General features: G+C 54.0%; 1 protein-coding gene across 13 annotated transcripts in view; it reads left to right on the plus strand.

The window, feature by feature from the left end:
- Positions 1 to 10,793, plus strand: part of Ldlrad4 (low density lipoprotein receptor class A domain containing 4) — a 250,063-nt gene that overhangs the window by 88,139 nt on the left and 151,131 nt on the right. For all 13 annotated transcript variants that reach the window (XM_087195240.1, XM_087195278.1, XM_087195255.1 and 10 more), the window contains one exon: positions 5,985 to 6,391. In XM_087195240.1, coding sequence (XP_087051366.1) covers positions 6,380 to 6,391 — 12 coding nt within the window. In that variant the 5' untranslated portion in view covers positions 5,985 to 6,379. The remainder of the gene's footprint in view (positions 1 to 5,984; positions 6,392 to 10,793) is intronic.

Consider the following 10,793-nt stretch of genomic DNA (forward strand, 5'->3'; position numbering starts at 1 on the left):
TCGGCAGGAACCAGGCCTTCTCCAAGCCCTCCTTTGTGGCTCAGGAGATGCTGAGACAGGAGGCCCCTTGCCCGGCCTCAGCTGTTCCCCAGGGAAGAAGAGCTCATGCGGAGAAGCAGGCGCGTCTGCCCCGGGCTGGAGAAGACCCTGGCCCCTTTCCCCGCCTTCTTCCCCTTTGCCTTCGCCGCGTTGACCTCAAGCCAGCAGGAGGTTGGGCACGAGCGAGCGGCCCGACTCTCGCATGGATGAACGCGTAGGTCTGCCGAGGTCAGAGCCCTGCACCCTGCAGCTCCTCTGTGGAAGACGAGACCAGCAGGTGGGCGGGGCCCGGCTCCGCTCCGCTCCGGGACTGCAGTCTGGGGTCGCCTGCCATGGGAGGGAAGGAAGCGCAGCACAGCACCTGTTCCTCACACACTGCAGCCGCTCTGGGTGCTTCTCGGTGTTGAGGGAGGTGTTTCCGTCTCCAGGGCCTGGCCTCAGGCCCCTGCGCTCCTGCCTCCCGCAGTGCCCACATGGGTGTTCACAGGGCGCCTTTCCCAGGGCTGTGGTCCAAACCCACTTTTCATTCTTGGATGATTCCTACGAGGGCTGCGGTTTACCTGAGTTTCCACGAACAGCTCGTCAGGCAAACATGTGCTTCAGCTGCGGGCTTGGGTCTGGGAATGTCTGTGTTTTACAAATGCCGTTCCCCGTGGGGGCGTTTTTCCTGTACCTGATTACCTTCCAGCTGTTGCTGTGTGGCGGACGGACGGCATGACCACGTATGGCTGTAATGCTAATTTATTCCCTGGTTAGTGCTGCCATTACCCTGGCCTAGGAAGAACATCTTGGAGCGAGTGTGTGTACAGTGCTTGTGTGCATGTCTGCCCTACAGGGTGGTGATCTCGGGTGTGCTGTGGAGGGAGTGTGCGTGTGTGTGTGACAGGATGGAGCTGCGGGCTTGCTGTGGAGCAAGGGACTCTTGAAGGTGAGCCGTGATCCACTGTGGTCTTCGTGTGGGTCAGTTACCTCTTTCCCCTTGGTTTCCTGACCGGAAACCGTTTCGGGAACTGTCTGCGTCTCAGCAGGCGGAAGGAGCACTGGGGGGAGCCTACACCAGGCCGCTCCTTCCTGAGCCCCGCAGGCCCGGGGCCCTCTTGGGTGGTCCCGGGCCTCGGTGCCTGGGCACTTTGTGAAGTGTGGGTGCAGCTGGGCCATTGAGTGTCAGCCCTGCCAGTCCAGAGGCTCCACTGCAGGCGCTGGGAGGCGGGCTCCTCGGGATCGCCCTGTGAGCGCCGGGCCGCCGGTCCTTCTGTGAGGCCGCCTGTGCCTCCCTCTCCAGGAACCCGGGTCCCAGTGGGGACGGGCCAGCCCCTGTCCTTGTCCTCAGGCCCTCGCTCGAACAGGAGAGAGGCGCTGAGTGGGGCGGACCCCCTGGGGGCTGTGTGTGGAGGGCTCTGCAAAGCTGGAACACCGAGGCGGGTGCGGCCGGGAAGCGGCCCTCAGGAGGCCCACGGGGCGACGGGGCTGGGGGGCCACTTGGAGTGGAGGAAGCACTGGCAGGCCAGGCGCCATCGGTCCTCGGCTCCACTTCTTCCTCGTGTCTCGTAGGACTGCGGGCTGACAAGGGCGGGGCGCTGCGCTGCGCCCCTGCTGGCCGGGCGCCTTCTCGGGTCCGCCGGGGCGTCCGCTTGGGCTTGCTGAGCAGGGCAGGTGCTGCCCAGCTGCAGGTGGCGGCCTCGAGGGAGGCACGGGAAGCTCGAGGTTGCAAGCCCAGGTTCCCTCACCCCAGGGGGGCTCTCTCTTCCCCTTGTGGCTGCTTCCTGTGACAACTCGATGTTTTGAAGGAAGTGATGTAGCTTTAGTTGTGCAGCAGAACAAATACCCCACCGTGAACAACCACGGCAACTGCCTCGTCACTGCTCAGTGCTCTCTTGAGTTTAGAGAAAGAAACAAAACCTAGTATTTGCTGCACCAAAGGAATAGAAAAGGGCAAGGACAAGTCAGCATTTCGGGACAGGTGGCCCTTTGCTTTTCTCTGGCGGGATAATTGCCACTTCCTAAAACTGGTCGCCGGGCTGCACGGCATTAGTTGACACGGGAGGCTGACGTGAGCCTTGGGTGCTGGTCATTTTTAGATGAAGTGTTTAAAGTCAGAAAAAATAGCTTCTCACATCTTCAAGTAGCTTTAAGCCACATTTACATAAGCAACAGACTTTTTACTTAAAATAAGATTTACCTCGTGTTTAAAATGAAGGCCTGCTTCTGGACCACCCCTGTTATGAGATTGTTAGTGTGAACAGATGCAGGATATACAATCAGCTTTCTTAATATAATAAAAATACCTTGTAATTTTTAAAAGTCTTGTTGTAGTCTGTATTGGTAATGTTTTAACTTCACTACCTTCTATTTATAGCAATATGAGGTTTTAAATTGAGAGCTCTCTTATATGCACTGTTTTCTTACATTCGTTTTTTTAGTTTAATGATGAAAAAGAAAAATAAGGCCACATTTTTTTTTTTGGTACCGGGGATTGAACTCAGGTCCTTCCTCTTGTGCAGGATGGGCCACATTTTAAAGAAATTAATTATAGATGGTCAGGATGAAGCAATGATGGGTTATTTGTGATTCTGATTTAAAGCTCTGACCCTTTGGATTCTGATACCCTTGTTCTTAGCATTGCTTCATGTATAAAATAACAACAGTAAAAATATCTGAACAGTATTTTGTAAAATGTTTTTATTTTATGTACTATGCAGAGCAGTTTATGCATTAAATTGTCTTTCTCACTCATTAAAAAATTAACATAGGCCTTTGCCTTTCTTTTTCCCTTAGGAGTTTTGTTTTTGGTACCGGGGATCGAACTCGGGTCCTTGCGCTTGCGCAGCAGGCGGCAAAACCACTGGGCTAAATCCCCGGCACAGGAGTTACATTTTTATGTTTCCCAGTTGTGTGTTATTTTTGGGGCTTTCTATACTTTTATTTTTTTTCCGGGTCTTTAAAATTTTTCCCTAAATGGACACATAATTATACGTATTTTTTTTTTTTTTTTTTTTGGTACTGAGGATTGAACTCGGGTCCTTGCACTTGCGAGGCAGGCGACGGAACCACTGAGCTAAATCCCTGGCCCCAGTTGTACATATTTTGAGGTGCATTGTAGTGCTTTTACACCTGTATACAATGTGTAGCAATCAGGTCAGGGTAATTGGTGTACCTGTTACTTCAAACATTTATCGTTTCTGTGTTTGGTGAGCATTCAAAATCCCTCACTGGCTATTTGGAAAAACCCAATCAATTCTTGTCCCCCATGCTGTGGGACATGAGGAGATACTCTCTATCCGAGTGCACCAGCGTGCCCACCAACTGTCCTTGGCCCATGGCTCACCCCCTTTCCCAGGCACTGGTCACTGCTCCTCTGCTCTTCACTTCCATGAGATCAAATTTTTAGCTCACTTGTAAGTGAGAGCATATGGGATTTATCTTTCTGCACCTGGCTTATTGCACCTAGCATAGTATCATCTAGGTTCATCCATGTTGTCTAGAATGGCAGCAGTATTTCATTCTTTTAATGGCTGAGTAATATTCCATTATGTGTATGCACCACCTCTTTCTCCATCGGTGGACAGTAGATTCCATGTCTTGGCTGTTGTCAGTGCCGACTGAAGGGAACATGGGAGTGCAGATGGCTCTGTGACATATGATTGTGTCTCCTTGGACATGTACCCAGGAGTGGGGTTGCTGGTTCACATGGTGCTTCTATCTCTAGTTTCGGAGTAGCTGTGCTAATTTGCATCCCACCAAAGTGGAGAGCAATTCCTTGTTCTCTCCATCTCCAACATTTGCTATTTTTTTTTTTGTCAGTTTGCTGATAGCCATTCGAAGTGTATGGAGATTTGCATTTCCCTGATTAGTAATGTAGAACATTTTCTCATATACTTTTTGGCTATTCATAAATCTTCTTTTGAGAAACATCTATTCAGGTGATTTGTCCTTTTGAAAGTCAGATTATTTGTTTTTCTTTTTTGCTTTTAACTTGCTTTAGTTTCTTACATAGTCTGGATATTGATCTTTGTCAGATGAGTATTTTGCAAATATTTTCTTCCAGCCTGTAGTTATCTTTGCATTCTTTCAGTGATTTCTTTTGCTGGTCAGTTTTGGCTTTGGTTGCCTGTGCTTCTGGGGACATACCCAAACATCTCTGCCCAGAGCAGTGTCCTAAAATGTTTGCTCTGTTGTTTTCTTCTAAGAGTTTCTTGTTTGGGGCCTTAGATTTAGGACTTTGATCCATTTTGAATTCATTTTGTATATGGCAAGAAATAGAGGTCTAGTTTCATTCTTGTGTGTGTGAACACCCAGCTCTCTCAGCACCATTTGCTGAAGAGGCTCGGCTTTTCTACCCTGTGCTCTTGGTGCCTTTGCTAGAGGTGGTTGGCTGTAAATACACGGTTTATTTTCTGCTTCTCTGTCCATCTGCACTGCCTGTTTAAGTGACGTTGCTGTGCTGTTCTGCCTGCCTGGTTTGAAATCATCTATTGGGATCTCTTTGGGGTTGTTATTTTTGTTCACAGTGTTTTGTGCTTGGATTTGGGATCTTTTGTGGTTCTATATGAATTTATTTCTGTGAAGAATGCCACTGATATTTTGATGGGAATCTGTAAGTCACTTTAGGTAATGTGGACATTTTAATAGCATTAAATTTTCCAGCCCATGAACATAGGCTATCATTCTGTGTTTTCGTGTCTTCTTCAGTACCCTTCATCAGTGTTTTGTAATTTTCATCACAAATTCACTTTCTTACTTGAGTTATATTCTTGTCTATGTTTTGGTAGTCAAAGTAAATAGGAATATTCTTGTTTTATTTCTCAGCACATTTGTTACTGATGTACTGACATTTTAAAAATGGTACTGACTTTTTAAAGGTTGATATCATATCCTACAACTATGTTCGTGTTAACACATCTAACTGTTTTTATGGAGTCTTTAGGCTTTTCTGTTTTTTTTGGGTTTTTTTGGTACCGGGGATCGAACTCGGGACCTTGTGCTTGCACAGCAGACAGCAAAACCACTGAGCTAAATCCCTGGCCCAGAAGTTACGTTTTTATGTTTCCCAATTGCATGTTATTTCTGGGGCTTTCTATACTTTTATTTTTTTTCTGGGTCTTTAAAATTTTTCCCTAAATGGACACATAATTGTACATTTTTTTTTTTTTTTGGTACTGGGGATCGAACTTGGGACCTTGCGCTTGAGAGGCAGGCGCCAGAACCACTGAGCTAAATCCCTGGCCCTAGGCTTTTCTATAATAAAATGCTGTTGGTAAATAGGGAAAATTTGACTTCCTCATTTCCGGTTTGGATGACCTTTATTTCTTTTTCCTGCCTTGTTTGTGTGGCTAAGATTCCAGGTCTGTGTTGGATAAGAGTGGTGAGAGCCCTTGATCTTACAGGAAGAGCTCTCTTCACTTTTGCGTTCAGTGTGACGTGGGCTGGGACTTAGTCTTTATTATACTGAGGGTTTTTCTCACGAAGGAATGTTGGATTTTATCAAATGCTTCTTCTGTTTCTATTGAGATGATTACATGACTTTATCTTGCATTCTGTTGATGCGATTTAATACATTTATTGATTTGCACATGTGGACTCATCCTTGTATCCCTGGGGTAAATGTCACTTGATCTTGGTGTAAGAGCCACTTTAAAACCGTTCAGCCCCAGTCCTGACTTTTCCTTTTGGGAGTGCGGGCAGCAGTGTCTCAGGCCCAGGAGCCCACCAGGGAGCGTGTGGAGCACAGGGCTGTGGGGGCTGTTCCCAGGGAGGCGTGCGGGGTGGCTCCCTAGGGGCAGCAGGAGGCCCCCTCACCCTCACCCCTCAGACCTGGGCATCAGGTCCTGGGCACAGCTCTGGGTGGCTGCTTCTCTTTGAGTTCTGTGGGCGAACCATTAAGATGTGGCCCTCCGGAAATGGTCCCTAGGGCCTCTGTCGAGTGACTTCTTTCTGTTCCATTTCAGTGAGGACAGAGGCGAAGCGAGGATCGGTGGAGCAGACCAGGCTCGGCTCCTCTGCTGAAGCTGAGACGGGAAGATGCTGGCTGCTGCGAGGCTGAGGCAGCCTTCACTTTGAGGTGGGAGCGTGGGTCTCAGCAGGACAGGGGCCCACGCCCGGGCTCACCATGGCTTCGACACTCTGGCTGGACGGCTGAGGTGACCGTGTGCTCTCCGGGCATCTCCTGCACGCACTGTGGGAGCAGGGCCAGTGGGTACCAGATGCTCCAGAGGCTGGACTGCAGGCCCATGATGGAGGTGACCTGAGACCCCGCTGAGCGGTTTCCTCCAACAGGACAGCTTGAGCCGGGACACATCGTGTCGGGGGAGCAGTATGCAGGAAGCTGGTTTTCAGGCCACAGATGCTTTCTCAGGTGAGAACCCCACGTCACTGGAGGCTTGGCTCAGCTGGTCAGTGACAGAACACCAGGCAGCAGTGCGGTAAACGTGCGTTTGCACCTGGGAGCTGAAGGCCGTGCAGCGTCCAGGGCCCAGGCTGCTGTAGTGACTTTGGTAAAATGATGCGTGCTTCTCCTCCTCTGATACACATCTGGAAGAGCATTTGCAGCTTATGATGTGTTCCTGTTGGGTGGTTGGAGGTCTGCAGGGCTCCTCCCATCCCTGCTATCTGAGGAATGTGTCGCTTACAGAGCAGCACACAGCATTTTTAGAGATTAGAACTAGGAAAACTCCCAGAGAGGGGAAGTCAGGTGCTGCTGAGGAACTGTCCCTCTGCCTTCAGTTACTCTTCGGCTTCCTCTGCTGATGGTGGCAGCTCAGGGAGCTCCCCTGACTGCTGTTTGGCTGCTGAGCTCCTGGACAGTGGACACCAGGGTCTGGTGCTTTGCCACCACCTGCACACCTGCAGCTGTGGCTGGGAGCCGTCCCTCTGGTGGTGCCCAGGGCCAGGCCTGAGGTGCAGGAACCTGAGTGCTGCTCTTGGGCCTCCAGCTCCTTGTTTAAGGCCCGGGCACTGTGAAGCCCAGTAGTCTCGCAGGGTCCAGGGGAAAGACTTTTTACCCAAAAAGGTTTCTCTGGTTTGAATTCTTCACTTAAAAGGAAAGATGGTAGAAGTAGTCATGCAAAGTGACCATATTTCTCTGGTCTTCTGAATCCTTGAAAGAACGTAGCTTTTCAGATGTTTCAGAGAGAGCAGGCCAGTTGTTGGGGTGCTGGGGTGCCACGTGGGTTTGGACTGGAGCTGCTGCCTCTTTAGGCCAGGCTTCGGCTCCTGGGCTGCCCTTCTGCTCCTTTCCCTGCGGTGTCACCTCTACTTGAGGAAGGCTGAGGCCACCACAGGAGCCAGGAGCGGAGCCCTCCTGATGCGGGCTCTCCCCTGCGGAGCCAGCAGCCCTCGGTGGCAGGGAGTCCGACAGCAGTGTGGGGTTCATCCTGGGCTCGGAAGCTGTGAAGTGTGGGCTCCGAGGAGCGCTGAGGATGTTGGAGTCCCCGGGCAGGAAGCCAGGGTCCTCCAGCCCTGGAGCTGCTCCTCTGTGGGATGTGGTCTCCCATCCAGGAGGGAGACTTGAAGCGTCTCAGGAACGTGGCAGGTGTCCACTCAGCCTCCTCTTCTGCACCCTGAGGAGGAGCTGGGAGGTGCAGTGAAGAGGCGGTCAGGTCCACTCTGAGAGGAGGAGGGAGGAAGAAGAGGAGCCTGACGGGCTTCGATCCAGGCCTTCCAGCGCCGATGGGCACCTCCCTCGCTGCATCTCCCTCATCTGCCTCCTGCCCTGCCTCTGCCCCACTGGGCCCCGGGCCGCTGTCAGGTCTCCTCGCCTCTGAGCCTGAGCTGTTCACTGCGGTGCCTATGGCTCCTCTGCCCCAGGAAGGGACCCACCCTGCCTGGGGTTCAGGCTGCAGCCATGAGAACCCGAGTTCTGCCTGGGAATTCCTGGAGGTGGGGCCCTGAGTGAGCGACAGCGGCTCCTGTGATCATCATGCAGCTGGCTGCTATTGCCTCTTCCACACCTGCTCCAGGCCTGTGCTTCTCTCTTCCTGCCTGGCCATGGTCCCCTGCGACTTCTAAGAGCCCTGTTGGAGCCGTGCTGCTGGTGGTCATAAGGGGAGAGCTGTGGCTGATACTATGGAAAAGTTGCGTCCCCGGGAGAGCAGTATGGCTGGTGGGAGTGTCAGGACTCAGGGCAGGGACTGGAAGCCTTGTCTCTGCCAAGACCAGGGGAGGACCTGGCTCGTTCTCAGGAAGCCACCAAGGACTGGACGCTGCCATCACAGAGGCACAGGCATGGCCCGGTGATGACGTAGTTCCCCGGTCTCCAGTGGTGAGTGAGAGGCAGCACCTGCCCTTCTCTGCAGGCACAACTGCAGCCCTGCTGGTCGTGTGGCCAGATGTGTCAGTCATGTGCTGTGCGCAGGTGACCCTGCCTGGCTGGCAGCTTCTTCTGCAGCGTCCTCATCAGTTGGCACCAGCCTTTGGCTGTTTAAATGGGGTAGAGAATGGACATGTCTGACACGAGGTGGTGGCCTGGTGTCCCAAGTTTGGATTTTAAGGAATAGCAGTTAGTGTGGTCATGGGACATCTTATCCCTCAGTTAATTGGGTATCACTGAGCGCTGCAGGGCGGTTCGAGGAAGACCCTCTTGGTTCTGCCTGTCTGCTGCTGCTCAGTCCGCGTGCTCCTGGGACAGGTCGGAGTGGTGACTGCTCAGCAGGCCCAGGCTCAGTGGGTCTCTGTAGCCCACAGCGGCTTAGGGGTGGCACGGGCCACCATGTGGCCTTGTGTCTAGGCTCTTTCCCCTCGAGATAAAATGGCAGAGAAGCTGAGGTGTTTTCCTTGCATCTCGAGCCTTGGGTGGATGTTCTTCCACAGCTGACGCAGGAGGGAGACTGCGGGACCTCTGCCCCCGCAGCCCCCAGACAGCCAGGGGGCAATGCCTCACTGTGTGACCCAGGCTGGCCCAAAACTTGCAATCTTCCTGCCTCAGCCCCTCAAGTAGCTGCTGGGATGACCGAGCAGACCCCCCTCCTAGCAAGAATTTAAAATTAAATTCCCCCAGGCACGAAACAGAACCAAGGGAGGGCTGGGGTGTAGCTCAGTGTAGAGTGCCCTGGGCTCAGTCTGCAGTACCTCTAAATAAATAGCCTGTTCTTCGCAGAGAGTCCTCTGGTGGGGCACCATGCTCCACCTGTGGAGGAGTCTGCCCTCTGTGCCTCCTCAGAAAAGACTGCTTCCTCCTCACAAGCCACCCCCAGTGCCCAGAGTCCTGCTGTCCTTCCCTTGGGAGCAGCCTCGGGCAGGGGCCCTGCCTGCTCAAGTACCGTGGCATTTGGGGCCTAGCCACGGCCTGAGGGGTGTGGTGCCACTGCTCCCCGCCTGCCAGAGTCTCAGCCATGCCACCCGAGCTGTCTCATGTCCCAGGGTCTCTGGTCCTCCTGTGGGTCCTCCCTGCAGCCCTCCAGGCCGGGCAACCATCCAGCGGCTCCGTGGCCAGCTGTGCTTGGACCCTGCTGCCCTGTGGTGGGGCAGTGCCATGCTCCTGTGGAAGGGGCAGCTGCTCCACAGAGGCTGCAGGAGCTTCTGAAAGACAAAGCGTTTGTCTTTATCTTGACCCAAACTCAGCTCCGTCTTTTTCCTGCTGGGTGTGGGAGTGACTGGGGTTCTTAAAACTGGGTAATAATTGAAGCCAGGAGAGGGACTGTGGTTGTCCAGAGGCGGTGGGCAGCCTGGAACAGGCAGGGGATGGACATCTGGACACCAGCATTGCGAGACAGTGCCAGCGTGGTGGCCACAGCCCCTTAAGGAGAAGCACTGGGGAGAGGCCGGGTCTGGAGGCCTCAGAGGGCAGTGTGTCGGGTGCAGCCTGAGTGCCGGGAGGAGCATCACTGGCAGTGTGAACAGGAGGAAGGGCTGAAGGGAGACCGGTGGAGGCAGCCTGGGAGCAGGCCTCAGAGGCTGTGTGTGGACACATTGCGGTGGACAGGGCAGCAGGGAGAACGGATGAGTCCCGCAGTGATGGCCAGGGCTGAGCGTCCCTCTCTCCTCCAGGAGCAAGAGCACGAAATCCTGACTGCAGGCTTGAGCCGGGTGTCTCTGGCTTGGGCTGCTGGTTTGGAGCCAAGGAGGAGAGTCCGTGGAGACCCCCTGGGCTGGAGGCTGCCCTCAGCCCATCTCAGAGTCTGGCACAGCCAGTGCCGCTCCGGATGGAGCCCCGAGGAGCCGGCTGTGGAACGGGTGCAGCTGGGTCTCCCGCTGCCCCCACCTTCCAGCCCTCTGAGTGGGCCCCCCGGGGGTTCTGGGAGGAGCTTGGGGTCCTTGTCATTAGCAGGGAGTCAGTAGCCGGACAGCTCGGGGCACAGGGTGGCCAGAGGATGGTGCTAGCTTCTGTGGGTGCCGAGTGTCCGTTGATGACTGATTCACTCCTCGGGGCAAGGACGCCAGCCACTGTGCCCCCGCCGAGCTGGGGCTGATTGCGGAGCCCTCGGAAGGCTGTTGCTCCGAGGAGCCGCCTGTGCCCCACCCGCCTCAGCCCCCCACGCGCTCACGCCAAGAGCTTCCAAAGCGTCGCCCTCTTACTAGCGCTGCCTACTACGGCCCGGCTCCAGGGGTGCTGTTTTGTGCAGAGAGAGTGGGCCTCGGTGCTGCAAAGCCCGCTGAGTGACGAGGGTGGGCGGGCAGATGTCTGCGCCTCACTGCTCGCTCCACGTGGGAAGCGATAGCAGTGGTAGAGGGCTGTTGGGGAACACGCGCCTCTGCGGGGGAAGCACAGGACTGTGCTGGATGTCGCTGTCCTGTCAGCCACGCCTCGGCCCACCGTCCTG

This window comes from Heterocephalus glaber, unplaced genomic scaffold (assembly GCF_053883595.1).
Source record: "Heterocephalus glaber isolate CG9 unplaced genomic scaffold, H.glaber_assembly_v1.0 deba00000331, whole genome shotgun sequence".
Lineage (NCBI taxonomy): Eukaryota > Metazoa > Chordata > Mammalia > Rodentia > Bathyergidae > Heterocephalus > Heterocephalus glaber.